The 14,174-nt window shown below is 44.1% G+C and overlaps 1 protein-coding gene and 2 pseudogenes across 2 annotated transcripts; 1 reads left to right on the forward strand and 2 right to left on the reverse strand.

Moving 5' to 3' along the window:
• Positions 1 to 5,415: 5,415 nt before the first annotated feature.
• LOC109749476 (F-box protein At5g49610) lies at positions 5,416 to 7,893 on the forward strand. Of its 2 annotated transcripts, XM_020308437.4 has the most exons (3): positions 5,427 to 5,655; positions 5,933 to 6,006; positions 6,192 to 7,893. In XM_020308437.4, the coding sequence occupies exon 3, from the start codon at positions 6,246 to 6,248 to the stop codon at positions 7,644 to 7,646; it is 1,401 nt and encodes a 466-aa protein (XP_020164026.1). In that variant the 5' UTR covers positions 5,427 to 5,655; positions 5,933 to 6,006; positions 6,192 to 6,245; the 3' UTR covers positions 7,647 to 7,893. The 2 variants fall into 2 exon arrangements, with proteins under 2 accessions (XP_020164025.1, XP_020164026.1); XM_020308436.4 differs by lacking the exon at positions 5,933 to 6,006 and having other exon boundaries at positions 5,416 to 5,655.
• A 1,487-nt stretch (positions 7,894 to 9,380) lies between these two features.
• LOC123493428 (ATP-dependent RNA helicase DEAH13-like) lies at positions 9,381 to 11,542 on the reverse strand (annotated as a pseudogene).
• On the reverse strand, positions 11,530 to 13,258 carry LOC109749467 (ATP-dependent RNA helicase DEAH13-like; annotated as a pseudogene).
• Positions 13,259 to 14,174: the final 916 nt, after the last annotated feature.

Consider the following 14,174-nt stretch of genomic DNA (forward strand, 5'->3'; position numbering starts at 1 on the left):
AACCCACTTTGAATAATATAATCATCAGAAATAGGAGGCATGCTATCATCATAACAAATATTCTCATCAAAACTTGGGGGACTAAAAATATCATCATCATCAAACATAGCATCCCCAAGCTTATGGCTTTGCATATCATTAGCATTATGGATATTCAAAGAATTCATACCAACAACATTGCAATCATGCTCATCATTTTTCATGCCAAATATTCTATTGAATTCTTCTTCTAACCACTGAGCACAATTTTCCTTTCCATCATTTTAAAAAATGACATGATAAAGATGAATAATATGAGGCAACCTTAATTCCATTTTTAGTTTTTTTATAAACCAAACTAGTGATAAACAAGAAACTAAAAGGTTCAACTGTAAGATCTAAAGATATACCTTCAAGCACCCACCTCCCCGGCAACAACGCCATAAAAGAGCTTGATGTCTACTACGCAACCTTTCTTCTTGTAGACTCATGTTGGGCCTCCAAGCGCAGAGTTTTGTAGGATAGTAGCAAATTTACCTCAAGTAAATGACCTAAGGTTTATCAATTCGTGGGAGGCGTAGGATGAAGACGGTCTCTCTCAAACAACCCTACAACCAGATAACAAAGAGTCTCTTGTGTCCCCAACACACCCAATACAATGGTATATTGTATAGATGCACTAGTTCGGCGAAGAGATAGTGATACAAGTGTAATATGGATGGTAAACATAGGTTTTTGTAATCTGAAAATATAAAAACAACAAGGTAACTAGTAACAAAAGCGAGCGAAAACGGTATTGCAATGCTTGAAAACAAGGCCTAGGGTTCATACTTTCACTAGTGCAAGATCTCTCAATAATGATTTTTTTGGATCATATAATAATCCCTCAACGTGCAACAAAGAATCACTCCAAAGTTCCTATAGCAAAGAATATAAGATGAAATTGTTTGTATGGTACGAAACCACCTCAAAGTTATTCTTTCCGATCAATCCATTGAGCTATTCCTATAAGTGTCACAAACAGCTCTAGAGTTCGTACTAAAATAACACCATATGACACGCATCAATCAACACTAATATCACCTAGATACTCCAATGTCACCACAAGTATCCGCGGGTTAATTATACGACATGCATCACACAATTCCAGATTCATAATATTCAATCCAACACAAAGAACTTCAAAGAGTACCCCAAGATTTCTATCGGAGAAAGGAATATGAAAACGTGTATCAACCCCTATGCATAGATTACCCCAATGTCACCACGGGAATCCGCAAATTGATAACTGAAACATACATCAAGTGAATCAATAGAACATCCCATTTTCACCAAGGATATCCCATCGCAAGACATACATCAAGTGCTCTCACATCCAAAAGATTCAATCCGACATAACAAAACCACAAAGGAATCAAGAAGGAGCATCAAGTGTTCATGGTTAACAAGACCACTAGTTTCAAGAAAAAGGGCAAGGGAAAGAAAGGGAACTTCAAGAAGAATGGCAAGCAAGTTGCCACTCCCGGGAAGAAACCCAAAGCTGGACCAAGCCTGAAACTGAGTGCTTCTACTGCAAAGGGAATGGTCACTGGAAGTGGAACTGCCCCAAGTATTTGGCGGATAAGAAGGATGGCAAAGTGAACAAAGGTATATTTTCTATACATGTTATTGATGTGTACCTTACTAATGCTCGTAGTAGTGTCTGGGTATTTGATACTGGTTCGGTTGGTCATATTTGTAACTCGAAACAGGAGCTACGGATTAAACGAAAATTGGCTAAGGACGAGGTGACGATGCGCGTCGGGAATGGTTCCAAGGTCGATGTGATCACCGTCGGCACGCTACCGAAGGAATACCTTGTGTGCTATCAAACATCACAACGTAACTGGGTGATTATAAAGATGCTCTACAGGTATCTCCGAGGGTGTTTGTTGAGTTGGCATAGATCGAGATTAGGATTTGTCACTCCGAGTATCGGAGAGGTATCTCTGGGCCCTCTCGGTAATACACATCATAAGCTTGCAAGCAAATGACTAAGGAGTTTAGTCACAAGGTGATGTATTACAGAACGAGTAAAGAGACTTGCCGATAATGAGATTGAACTAGGTATGAAGATACCGACGATCGAATCTCGGGCAAGTAACATACCAACGGACAAAGGGAATTATGTATGTTGTCATAACGGTTCGACCGATAAAGATCTTTGTAGAATATGTAGGAGACAATATGGGCATCCAGGTTCCGATATTGGTTATTGACCGGAGAGGTGTCTCGGTCATGTCTACATAGTTCTCGAACCCGTAGGGTCCGCACGCTTAACGTTCAATGACGATATTGTATTATATGAGTTACGTGATTTGGTGACCGAATGTTGTTCGGAGTTCCGGATGAGATCACGGTCAATGACGAGGAGTCTTGAAATGGTCGAGAGGTAATTGATATATAGGACGATATTCTATGCATAGAGGAGTCTCGACATGGGCCTTATGGGCCAAGAGGGGAAACGCACCAGCCACGTGGCTGGTGCGCCCCCCATATGGGCCGAACCAAAGGGAGAAGGAAAGAGGGGAAGAGAAAGGAAAGGGGGGATTAGGCCTCCCCCTTCCATTTCTCCCCCTCCTCTTTCCTTCCCCCTCCGGTAAATAACGAAGGGGGCGCCGGCCAAGGAGGAACCCAAGTAGGATTCGGTCCTATTTGGGGCGCCTCCAGGGCTCTCCCCTCCCCCTCCCACCTATATATATATGTGTGTGTGGGGGGGGGGGGGCGCCCCTAGCACACACTAGACAATTGCCTAATCGTGTGCGGCGTCCCCCTCCACCGTTTACACCCTCGGTCATATTTTCGTAGTGCTTAGTTGAAGCCCTGCGAGGACCACCTCACCATCACCGTCAGCATGACGTCGTGCTGACGGAACTCATCTACTACCTCGACGTCTTGCTGGATCAAGAAGGAGAGGGTCGTCACCGAGCTAAACGTGTGCAAAACGCGGAGGTGTCGTGCGTTCGGTACTTGATCGGTTGAAGCACGAAGAAGTTCGACTACATCAACCGCATTGAGAAACGCTTTTGCTTACGGTCTACGAGGGTACGTAGACACACTCTCCCCCTCATTGCTATGCATCTCCATGGATAGATCATTGCGTGTGCGTAGAAAATTTTTGTTTTCCATGCAACTTTTCCCAACAAGGGTGTGGTGCGAAGCTTCACTGTCTTGGCGGTGCCATGGGACATGTCTAAGTATAGATTTTCATGGCTTTGACAGTGGTGACGAAAGTCATGGTGATTGCGATCGGAGACTTGTAATGGAGGAGAGCAGTTTTGGTTGCTTTGAAGAATGGCGGCATAGGCTTTTTCCTGTGTGTCGGGTGTTGAGGACTTGCAGCGGCGGCCTTGGCAGGAGGGTGCGGCAACACAGATGGACAACATTTTTGGGGGTGCTATTCGAGTATCGAGCCGCGATCTTCAGGGTGAAAGTTCAAGGTTTGGCTTTCATTGGTTGTACCTAGCAATGGTCTTACGAAGGCATTGTTTTTGGGATCTCGGACTCTTTCCAGGGTGAAAACTCAAGATCCTTGATCGGGGGACGACAATGCTTGTGCATTGTTTTCTTCTTGGAGGCACCACTTTTGAAGATCCTCTTCTGCTGTTTGGGTGTTGTCTTTGGTGATGGTTAGATTGTTGTTGTTGCGAGTGTTTCGTCACTGCGACGGGGTCTTTGTTTTTTATATTTCTCTTTTTTTATTTTTGTTTTTGGTTATGTGTGTCTTTGATGTCTTTCCGTATCTTGTTGGCGCCGAGTTCGAGTGTAATTAGTATCTTCGTGATATTAATATATTTCCTTATTCTTTTTCCATACAAGCCAGTTTCGCAGCAACAGTGTTGGAAACAAACGTGCATGTTTCAATGCAAAACATGTGAGTCACTGGTCAGTGTCGACCGGGACGGTGTGTTTTGAAGTCTCGCCTGAAACGCATCTTGTGGACTAATGACTTGTTTCCCGGATATTTAATTTGGCTCTTGGGAGCACGCGCTCATGCGTGCCTATTATGTTATTTGCAAATAAAAAAAATGTTAACATGTTCATTGTCACACCCAAATGACCTACATATTTTCACGGAAAAGCCTAAGCATTTTGACCTATGCGAAAGAAAAATTAAATGCCAAATATTACCTTCAAATGTTACACTTAATTTAGTTTCTTCACCGATGTAATACTGCTATCCCATATCGCATGAAAATTGTCAAGCACACTTGCTACACTAACATATATATACATCTGTAAAAATAATCAGATATTTTAAATTTCATTTACTATATATTAAAATTTTACTGGTCATTAGGGAGCATATGCTCCCTAGAGCCAAAACAACACGTTCATATTTAAATCTTTTCCTAATAATAATAAAATATAGAGTGCTTCTAGTCGTCCGTCATGTCTTATCTTTCCCTAATAATAAAGCACAGAGTGTTTCTGGTTGTCCATCGTATCTTATTGCAGAAAACCCACCGCCTTATCCATTAACCGGCAATCCATCTTTAAGTGAGAACGAATCGTTTTTTTCTCCATGTTTTACACAAAACCCCCGCGTTTTATACTAATCAACCCACGATTCGTATTTAACTCAGCTGAATCGTTTTTTCGTTTTAACAAAAAAACCCCTGACTTTTTGGTTAATCAGTCCGTAGTTTATCAAAAAAAGTACGTATCTTTAAAACCGTAACTCCGATTTTAACATGTTATATATGAAATTTGATTAGAAAATGTGTAGAATCTAAATATGATGTTATTTTTAGCTGTTAAATATTTATAAAATATTGTTTTTGGTGCAAAATTAATATATAGTGCATGATCCATTTTCTTTCGTACCAGCGGCGATTCGAATTGCAAAAAACACCCATTAAAACCAATTTGAGAGAAAAAAACATCGATAACCACACATGCACACCTCTGAAAACCTCACGGGAAAAAAACATATTCCTCATATTATTCTGAATGAGTGTGCGTGTGCGTGCGCGAGAGAGAGAGAGAGAGCAAGGGAGAGAGAGACGCCTTAGGACTGACCACATTCAAACGTGTTTTCGTTGTGTGAGCATTGAGGCTACCGTCGGCAACATAAATATGATGTCATGTGAAAATAAAGGACGTGGACCCATTAGGGTCTTGAGTCATTGTTATTATCAGGTTAAGAGTGTGTGTTCCCGCAAAAGAAAAGGTTAAAAGTGTGTGTTATTTTCTCTCACGTTGTACCGCACGGGCTCTTTGCTAGTCTCATCAAAAAATATTATAACCATTTCCCGCGGCAACGCGGGAGCTCTAGTAATTTGAAAGAAAAAAGCAAGTTGTAACTAATTACCCCAATCCCGACTAATAATGTAATTAACGACAACGGGGAGGGTATATATACGATGCCAATCTTTGATGTCAAATCGGACGCCTGTAAGGGCATGCCGACAGACTACAGAAATCGGACGTTCCACTTCCGACAGACCTTCAAGTCTCTCGCCACTCAGTCTCACCGGTTCGTATCCAATTCCAACCTAAATAATCCCCTTCCCCTCGGTATCTCTCCGTCTCTCCCGGCAGAAAAATCGAGTCTTCCTTCCGCCGAGCCGCCGTAATAACCAATCCTCCAAGCTTCGCGGATTCGTCGCGGGCGCCGTCCAGTGGATTCGCTTGGTAAGAAACCCCTACCTCGCTCGGATCTGTTCGATGCCTTAATTCATCTTCTTGTCACACGGATCTCCTTCTGCTCTCGTCTTACTTTCTTGTAATGATGAAATCAGCTAGATCTGTCTTAGCTCAAGGTCGATCTGATCCCTTCTATTTTAGTACTAGCATTGTACATACTGCGGGGGGCATCTTCAGATGTATTTCGCTGTCTATTACCCTCAAACTTCTGCTGTTACTGTTTTCAGATAGTGTCACTAAGAGCAGTCATTTTATTCTTTTCAAGGTAAAAATCATAATTGGTTCGATCTTGCCTCTTCGCTTCAAAAGAAACACATATCTGTTCTGTCCAAGATGCAGGCGAGTCCTGCAACTTCTTTTGGTGCCTATTGCCCTCTCAGCTAATATAGGACTAATAGCAGTCAGTTTATTATTTAAACAAAGTTTGGGATTAAATTCTGCTTACCTTTTCCAAAAAAATTAAAATGCGTCGAGGTTCAGTGTACTAACACTCAAATTGTTCCCATGTGTGTATTTCACTGCAGAACATCTTGCTGAATTAGTAATATCGATTGGACGCAACAGAAGTTGGTAGTGAAATGATGGGTGGCAGCAAGAGAAAGAGTGCCATCCCATCCTGTGGCGAGGCTGGGAAGATTACGGCAGAGGCGTTCCCAAGCAGCAAGAGGAAGAAGGCCCTTCTAGCTCTTTGTGCACGGTTGCTTCCTGATGACATGATGTTGGAGGTGCTACTTCGTCTCCCTGTCAAATCCATTCTCCGCTTTCGGGCCGTTTGCCGCTCTTGGGCTGCACTCCTCTCCTCCAAGGATTTCTGCAGCCTCCACATGGCAACCTGTAAGGTGCTGCCACCAGCACCAAAGCTACTGGTGGTCTCACCCACAGAAAAACTGGACTCCGCCACAGTATGCTCATACTCACCGTCAGGCCCGAGAGATGATTTACTCTTCACCATTGACTCTGCACGTCCTGACTCTGTGGAAGTACTGACGCCCTCACCATGCTGTGGCCTCACCCTTCTATATGATGCCGCCGCGCTAGCTTACTATGTTTGCAATGCAGCCACACGGGCAGTCGCACGTCTGCCACCTTACTGTGATCGTGCACGTGATTTTACTGCTGGGTTGGGATTTGATGCCCGGACAAGGGAGTACAAGGTAGTGAGGTTGATCAATGGGCTTGCTCACGAGGACATCCTCAGGTGTGAAGTGTACACACCAGGGGCTGATTGCTGGAGGCCTGCAGCTGGAGGAGTACCCTTCAGGTGGTCCAAGTTTGCACATTCTGCAGTTGGTCATGCTATGATGAGCAAAATACAACCTGTGTTTGCCAACGGATTCCTGCACTGGTTGATCAGTCCTTCTCTTCTCATCAGAAGGCCAAGAGCTGCCATCATATTGTTTTCCGTCGCAGAGGAGACCTTCGGATCCATCCGTTCACCACCGTTCTGGGGATCAAGAGAGCACGTGCGCCCCTGGTCCCAGTCAGAAGGAGAGCATCTGGTCGTGATGGATGACCAGGTGTGTATTGTCCGGAACCTTCGCAACGGAACCCCTCATGGTAGTGCCCTGGAGATTTGGGGGCTACTGGATTACGGCTCTGGTGATTGGACGCTGAATCATCGAATCGATTTGTTCGGGCACATTAGAAGAGAATTAGGCGAGCCACAGGCTGTGAGAGTTATTGGTTCTCTTGGCAATTGCAGGTCAGGGAAGAAGATTGTCATTGCTACTAGCAAGCACTGGGTTTATGAAAAGTTTCATAAAAAGGTTTACACCTATGATCCTAGCTGTCAGGTTCTAGAGGGCATTCTTTCGGTCACTGAGACACACACCTCTGTTCCATGCTTCATCCCTGGTTCAAGATTCAGTTTATTTGAAGAGAGCCTTGCTCCAGTGCATAAAAGGGATGAAGAGGTTGCCCTGTCATCTACCCTGGCTAAGGCAACTAAAGAAACTACTACTTCCAAGCTAAAAGGTTAAAAGGCGAAAGGTCAGTATTGTGTAAATCAAGATCGGCATCTCCATGGCGTGTATTCTCAGGATATCAGTTAGCTGGTTTCGAATGTGTGCGGCAGAAATCAAGAGCTGATAATGCATATAGTACATGTAGAATGGCTCCAGCTACATGAAGAATCGGGTGTAGGCTTGTTTTGCTTTGTTCTAAAATTTGAGGAAGAGAATAAAGAGATAGAAATATATTGGGCGGTTCAGTTTTGCCTGAGCAAAACTTCTTTGTACTACATAGTTCCTTCTTGAAGTTCTTTCCCAATACAGTCGTCACACAATAGGTGCCACTAGTTCTGATTTGGTTGCATACTGTCCATATAGTCTTACATCTGAACATTTTTCCCTGCAAGAATCACCGTTAGCAACTGCATTGTACTCCTCGAGAACCACAGAGATATATCAACGGTTATGCACTGTGCTGCAACCGCCGGCCGCCCTCCTGCCAACATAGAATAATACTCCCTCTATAATTTAATATAAGACGTTTTTACAAGTTACAGAGAGAGTATGTTGAGAATGACACGGTTGGGCTAAATAGCAGTATTAATACAGTAAGATGAGACAAAGTGCATGGGTGATCTTTTGCTGTTTTGTTTGTTAGTTCTGTACATCTTTAAAATGGGCACTCTCAACTGACCCAAAGTATATGGTGCAAATTACCGAGCTGCACTTATCTTTGTATGATGGGCCTTTGCTTGTTTTTCAAGGTATTATGTCTTCTTCTCATCGGATAGGGCGAGCATACCACCCTTGACCACTGCCCCGATCATGAACCAAACTATGTTTAGGTACTGAAAGCTGCAACATAGATCGTCAAAGGTCCTTCTGTTGGAACAATTGGCCAGAAAAAGTGGTATTTCACATGATCATCACATTTCTCTTCTTGTGGCTGTTATCATAGCAATTTTTTGCAGTATTAAATGATCCCTAGTGAATTCGGATAATATTCAAAATCCACCAATTTCTTAGCTCAAATGGAATAATCATTTCCCAAATGCACACTAATATTCACAATCCTTCAATATTGCGTGAGATCTCTAGGCAGGCAGTGCGGTCTGCAGCCGCCAGACAAATAATTTAACGACCTTTTGATGCACGAACACAATGCACACTGATGTCTTGTGTATCACAAATGAATTTAGAAACAATATAACAGATTTGGGGACACAAAATGTCGAAGTCCTATATAGTGGTGGACTTAAGTATCAAGAATTCCTTGTGTGTTCCAGATTAATGAAAATTACATTTGCAACAGTATGGTAAGCAATGAAGTACACAGAAGATGCAACACCGTAGGTAAACAGAATCTAATGCTTGTACGTGCTTGTGTTAACTATTGAGACAATAACTCTCGTGTATTATCCTGATATTATTTGCAGGGTACTCTATTATTTGTGCTATTAAAGATACTCTGAAACTCTTCACGGCACATCAATTCAGTCTGGTCAGGACTCAGACATGAATTTGTTATAAGAACAAACAGAAAGTCCCGGTGCCGTGCGGCCGGGTAGCGGAGCTTGATGGAGGCAAGGCGCCACAGGTCCGTCGGCGCGGCATGCAGCAGCCAGCCAGCCAGCAGGCCCAAGCTGGGCTCCTGTGAGTTAGTGCTTCACTCCACCCCCCCTCTGTTTGTATATGCTGACTACAAAGAGCAGGCGCAAAATTGATCCATCAGACAACAACAATTGGCATATCTTTATATGCTGACTAAAAAGAGCAGGCGCACAAATAACTACTCCCTCCGTTCCTAAATATAAGTCTTTTTAGGGATTCCACTACAAACTACATACGGATGTATATAGACATATTTTAGATTATAGATTCACTCATTTTAATTCGTATGTAGTCCATAGTGAAATCTCTAAAAAGACTTATATTTAGGAACGGAGGAAGTATATCATCATGGTGGTGATGCAATGAATCAATAAATATAGTTTACATCAAATACAAACATCTGCGCTAGCTAAAGCCTTCAACGGCAATATATCCTAGCTACTCTGTTATACTCCCTCTGTCTCTAAGAGCGTTTTTTACACTAGTGTAAAAAACGCTCTTATATTATGGGATGGAGGGAGTACTTTTCATGATAGCTATCTCAACCTTACTTTTTCATTACAGCAAATGCTTCCCTGTTAGTACTTCATATCTATTTCACTACCAAACATGTGTTGTTCCACCAGAAATAAGCATAGTTGTCAAGCAATTGCAACATAACCTGTTTGAATCGACTACCCTTTTAACTCTCTTTAACCTCTTTGGGAAGCAAAATTGTTGGTGCACATATTGCTCCAAACTGTCTCAGATATTTATCCTGGAACCACGCCTGAATCTCAGGATAAAGAAAATCTGGATCCATGCATCTCTTAATGCCGCCCGGTTGTCTATTAATTTTTGTCAATCTCCAACTCTTCTTTGGCTGGGACAAACAGATGGTGACGGAGCCAGGAACATTTGAACCATCCTTAGGCATGGCAAGACATCCCCTTTAAGCAAAGCCCACGCAAATACCTGCTAGTCTGCAACCGACTGGTGGCATCTCTGATGGGTACACTACAATCTGCAGTGGAGGCTCCTGATTATGTCGAGAAAAGATGGGACTAACGTGCTGGTCATGCTGGGACTCATAGTAATACAGAGTAAACTACAAACTCTGGTGGAATTGAGGCAACAGAAGATGATTGGTTTAAATATGTTATAACATTGAGAGCACAAGATTGATAACATGCAGCTCGAGCCTTTCGATTATCTTTTGACAATCCAAAAGAAGTGTCGATCTTCTTTTCAACCCTATCAGCCCACCCAACACATATTCCTTGCCGCAGAAGTTCCTCTCATTCAGCATTGACTTTTTTTTTTTTGGTTTCATCCTCCAGGCCTGTTCAACATCCTCAGAAACTCCAAAATACCAAGAAAATCCATCACGGAATTTGCTATGGTGAAATATTAGTCGAACAAGTTGCTTTTTCAACGTCGACACCTCTTCCATTGTTTTCAGGTGAAGTGAGTAGTCTCTACAGAATTCCACTGGATTTCTTCAACACTCAAATGACCGCAAAGCAAGGGAAACGGTTCAAACGTCAGTGCGAAAACCTATTTCTGTGCCTCTCGAACCATGGCATTGAGCTTCTTCTGTCTCTTCCTTTCATGTCGATCCTTATCTTCTGGATCAGAACCATCTTCACTTGTTTCTCTACCAGTGTCGCCCTGAATTTGAAAAGTGGTATAGCTCAAAGCTGATGAAGCAGTTGTGTATCCCAATATGAGGTTGGATCTGGCACAGCCTTAATGACTCTTCAGCATTTTAATTATTGTCAGAAGGTATTGTGCCATAGCCTTTTCCATTGATGTAACGTTATCTTGGTTGTGAAGTGCTTTCAATGTCTTCAAGCAACGCTCAGATTCAACCACACTTTCCTTGTTAGGCCGCGTAGCTAGGTAAAGGAAAGCTTGCAACCTGTTTTGTTGTTGTTGGGTCGTCATTGTACTCTATGACTTTGTATCTCTTTTTTTTCTATATTGTCACATGCAGTTCTCTTGCATGGTTCGAAAAAAGAAGACAATTTAAGCACATTACCTTACCAATTTCCATAAACTTGAGCTGTGCAGTGCCATCAACTTGCGTTTTCTTGATCTCTGGTTCAGTCAATTCAGGAAATAAATAAGCTTTACCGTATGAAGCAAGTACAGCCAGTAGCAGCGCCCAGGGCCAGTTCTTTCAGCTCTCCCAGCACGTTGGGATGCTGACGCCTTGCTTATCCATAGCACATGTGTTATGCCAGGAATTGTTAAAGATGTTTCTGCAACATTAGTCACCACAATAACTAATCTTTACCCATCGGGAATATCGTGAAAGACTCTAAGCTGACGCGAAGCTGGTAGCATTGCATACAGTCGTAAAAAAACAGAGCCTGAGGCCTGAGCCTAGCATATGAAACAGGTGTAGGCTCTCTACATGTACTGAAACAAGAAACTGAAGGCCTGAATTTTCTGCAACTGTATCATTGCTCGATTCCTCAGCAGTTTCCGGTTACCCTGATATTCCTGATATAGCTTAAAAGGATGCCTTCAGTACAGATGAACTCTCATCCCCTTTCAACAATGATAACATCAGTCCATCTTCTGCAGTTTCATGAGCAACGGAATCCTCCTCATCACTGTCAATATCCATCTCACTCTTGTTTCAGCATCAGAGGAATCAACATTTAGCTCATCATCCATTACATCTTCCCCATACAAGGAAAACATGTTGTCTCGGTACTCAGGTTCAGTTCTATCAATACCATATATGCCTTCTCGTCTATTTCTGGTCCTGAACCATACTCGTCTCGAACCATTTCAGGCTTCTTACCAATTTGTCGCTTGGATGCTCTTTGCAGCTTCTCAATAAATAATCGGCTTCTCCTTATCCAGTGAAAAATACAAGGATTCCACCTGGTGCTAGACTCTTGTTGATTGGCAGAACTTCCTTATAAGCTTTCACTAAATAATCATCATGTGTCCTCTTTGTGGAACAGACGTTAACTGGAAGCTGTCGTGTAGGTACCTCCACAGCTGGTGGAATCACATCAAACAATCTTTTGTTTGAAATAGTCTTTTAGCTGCTAGGTACCAATCATCAGCACTACATTCAACATACTAATCGTATGTGCTGGATAAAATGTTCATCCCAGAGCATAGTTTTTCCTGTTGTTCTACATACACATTCTTTCACATGCACAGAAGTTAGCAATGCCTGTTAAGTTTTATCTTCCATCAAAATGAAGATGAAGGTAAGCTCTTGATCAACAGTTGCAAGAGGACCCTGCCTGTAATATGGTTCAGTGTCAAACACTGGCTCTCCCTGATCGCTCTCAATGATCATATTGTGCAAGATGACACAACAAGTCATCACCTTGTTGTTGGAGTCCATTGCCGAACAGGCAAATAGCCCCCTACTTCGGCGTTGTGGCCTTGTGGGTGGGCAGCCGCCGATATTCCCGCCTGCGTGGTCGCGCCGATGAGCTGAATGGAGGTTGTCGCGGGTGTATCTCGTTGATGTAGCAAAATGTGGTCATGTCACCAAAAATTATAATTCTTTTCTCCCATTGTAATACAATGGGCGTTTGGCTAGTAAACACAGAAACTAACTAGCAACAAAAGAAGTTCCACTACCTGCCAATTTCTACAGCTTTTTAGCCGGGTCTTGTTCTTTTTAGCCGGGTCTTGTTCATCTGAGGATCTGCATTGTTCTTGCTTTTCTGGCAATTCAGAGGCTGGGACAATCGTATTCTAGCAGCTGGTCAAAAGGAAAACAAAGTCACGGGGCTCAAAATAAAATGTATCGGAACCTTTGCTTTCCCTTGGCGCGCTGTTCTTCCTCTTGTTGTGGGCAAAATCAACTCCGTGCTCGAACTGAAACCTGAGAATTTCCTTATTAAAAGTGATGGCCTAACACGTCGACTCATTTTCAAAAGGCGTCCATTTCGCGTTCGTGCGGACTCATTTTCAGCCCAAATTTGCGGCTGAAATGCATAGGCACGGACGCGCCGCGCGTCCTTTCGGTGTCCGCCGCGTCCTCACATGGCGGCCGGCCAACTACCTCCCATGTCTTTATTAATGACGACCGCCGACCATGGGCCCACGAGTCAGCGACGGCCGACGGCCTTTTTTAGTCCGAGCATGCGGCGGCGAGGGAGGGGGGGGGGGGGGCGTCCTCATCCTCTTCCAGAAGCCCGTCCCCATCTAGCCACCCCTCTGCTCCCCCGTAGGCGTCAACCCTAGCCACAATGGGCTTCTTCTCCGGCAAGAACAAGGGCAAGGCCCCCGCCGCCCCTTCGCACACGCTCCTCATGCCTCCGCCGACGTCTTTCCGCCAGCCTCGGCAGCGGATTAGCGTCCCAATGCACCAGGCAAAGTGGCACTGGGAGCACTGCATCCCCCTTTCGTATCCCGATGTCACGCTGCCACATGCTTGGCACTTGGATCCGGAGAGGATCCCAGTGCCGGTGGTGCCGCGGTCGGCGCGGGCACACACGGTGGAGGTGCAGCGCCGGCGGCGGCAGCTGACGCCGGAGTATCGCCTCAACCCCGTCCATGCATCCGACTCTCCCGATTGGGAGGTCTGGTTCGCGCTCGAGCATGAGGAGCAGCGTCGGCGCGGCATCCGCGACGTGCGGGCTGGCTGCCTGCCGCCGCCCCTCGTCGTGCGCGACGAGGACCAGGAGGACGAGCGGCAAAAGGCGGAGGACGAGGAGGCGGCGTACCTGGCGCGCCTGTGGGAGGCCGTGGTGCTCTCTGCTGCCAGCGATTGCGTCGTGCCGCTGACAGTGCAACTAATCCCCGGGTGGTTTTGCTAATTCATAAGAACATATAGCTCATTGAACTAATATCCATTCAAGTTAAATATTTCAGAAAGTTCAATGATTGGCATGGCATGGACTAGAGATGCGGACCCCTCAAAATACTAAGGACACATATTGGCAAAATCTCAAGACTCTTCATTTACATTTTAGTGATCCAAGA

Source organism: Aegilops tauschii, chromosome 1, assembly GCF_002575655.3.
Source record: "Aegilops tauschii subsp. strangulata cultivar AL8/78 chromosome 1, Aet v6.0, whole genome shotgun sequence".
In the NCBI taxonomy this organism is placed as follows: Eukaryota; Viridiplantae; Streptophyta; class Magnoliopsida; order Poales; family Poaceae; genus Aegilops; species Aegilops tauschii.

Excerpts from the sequence above, each read along its gene's own strand:
- LOC109749476 (XM_020308436.4), top strand. The coding sequence starts at position 6,246 with ATGATGGGTGGCAGCAAGAGAAAGAGTGCCATCCCATCCTGTGGCGAG.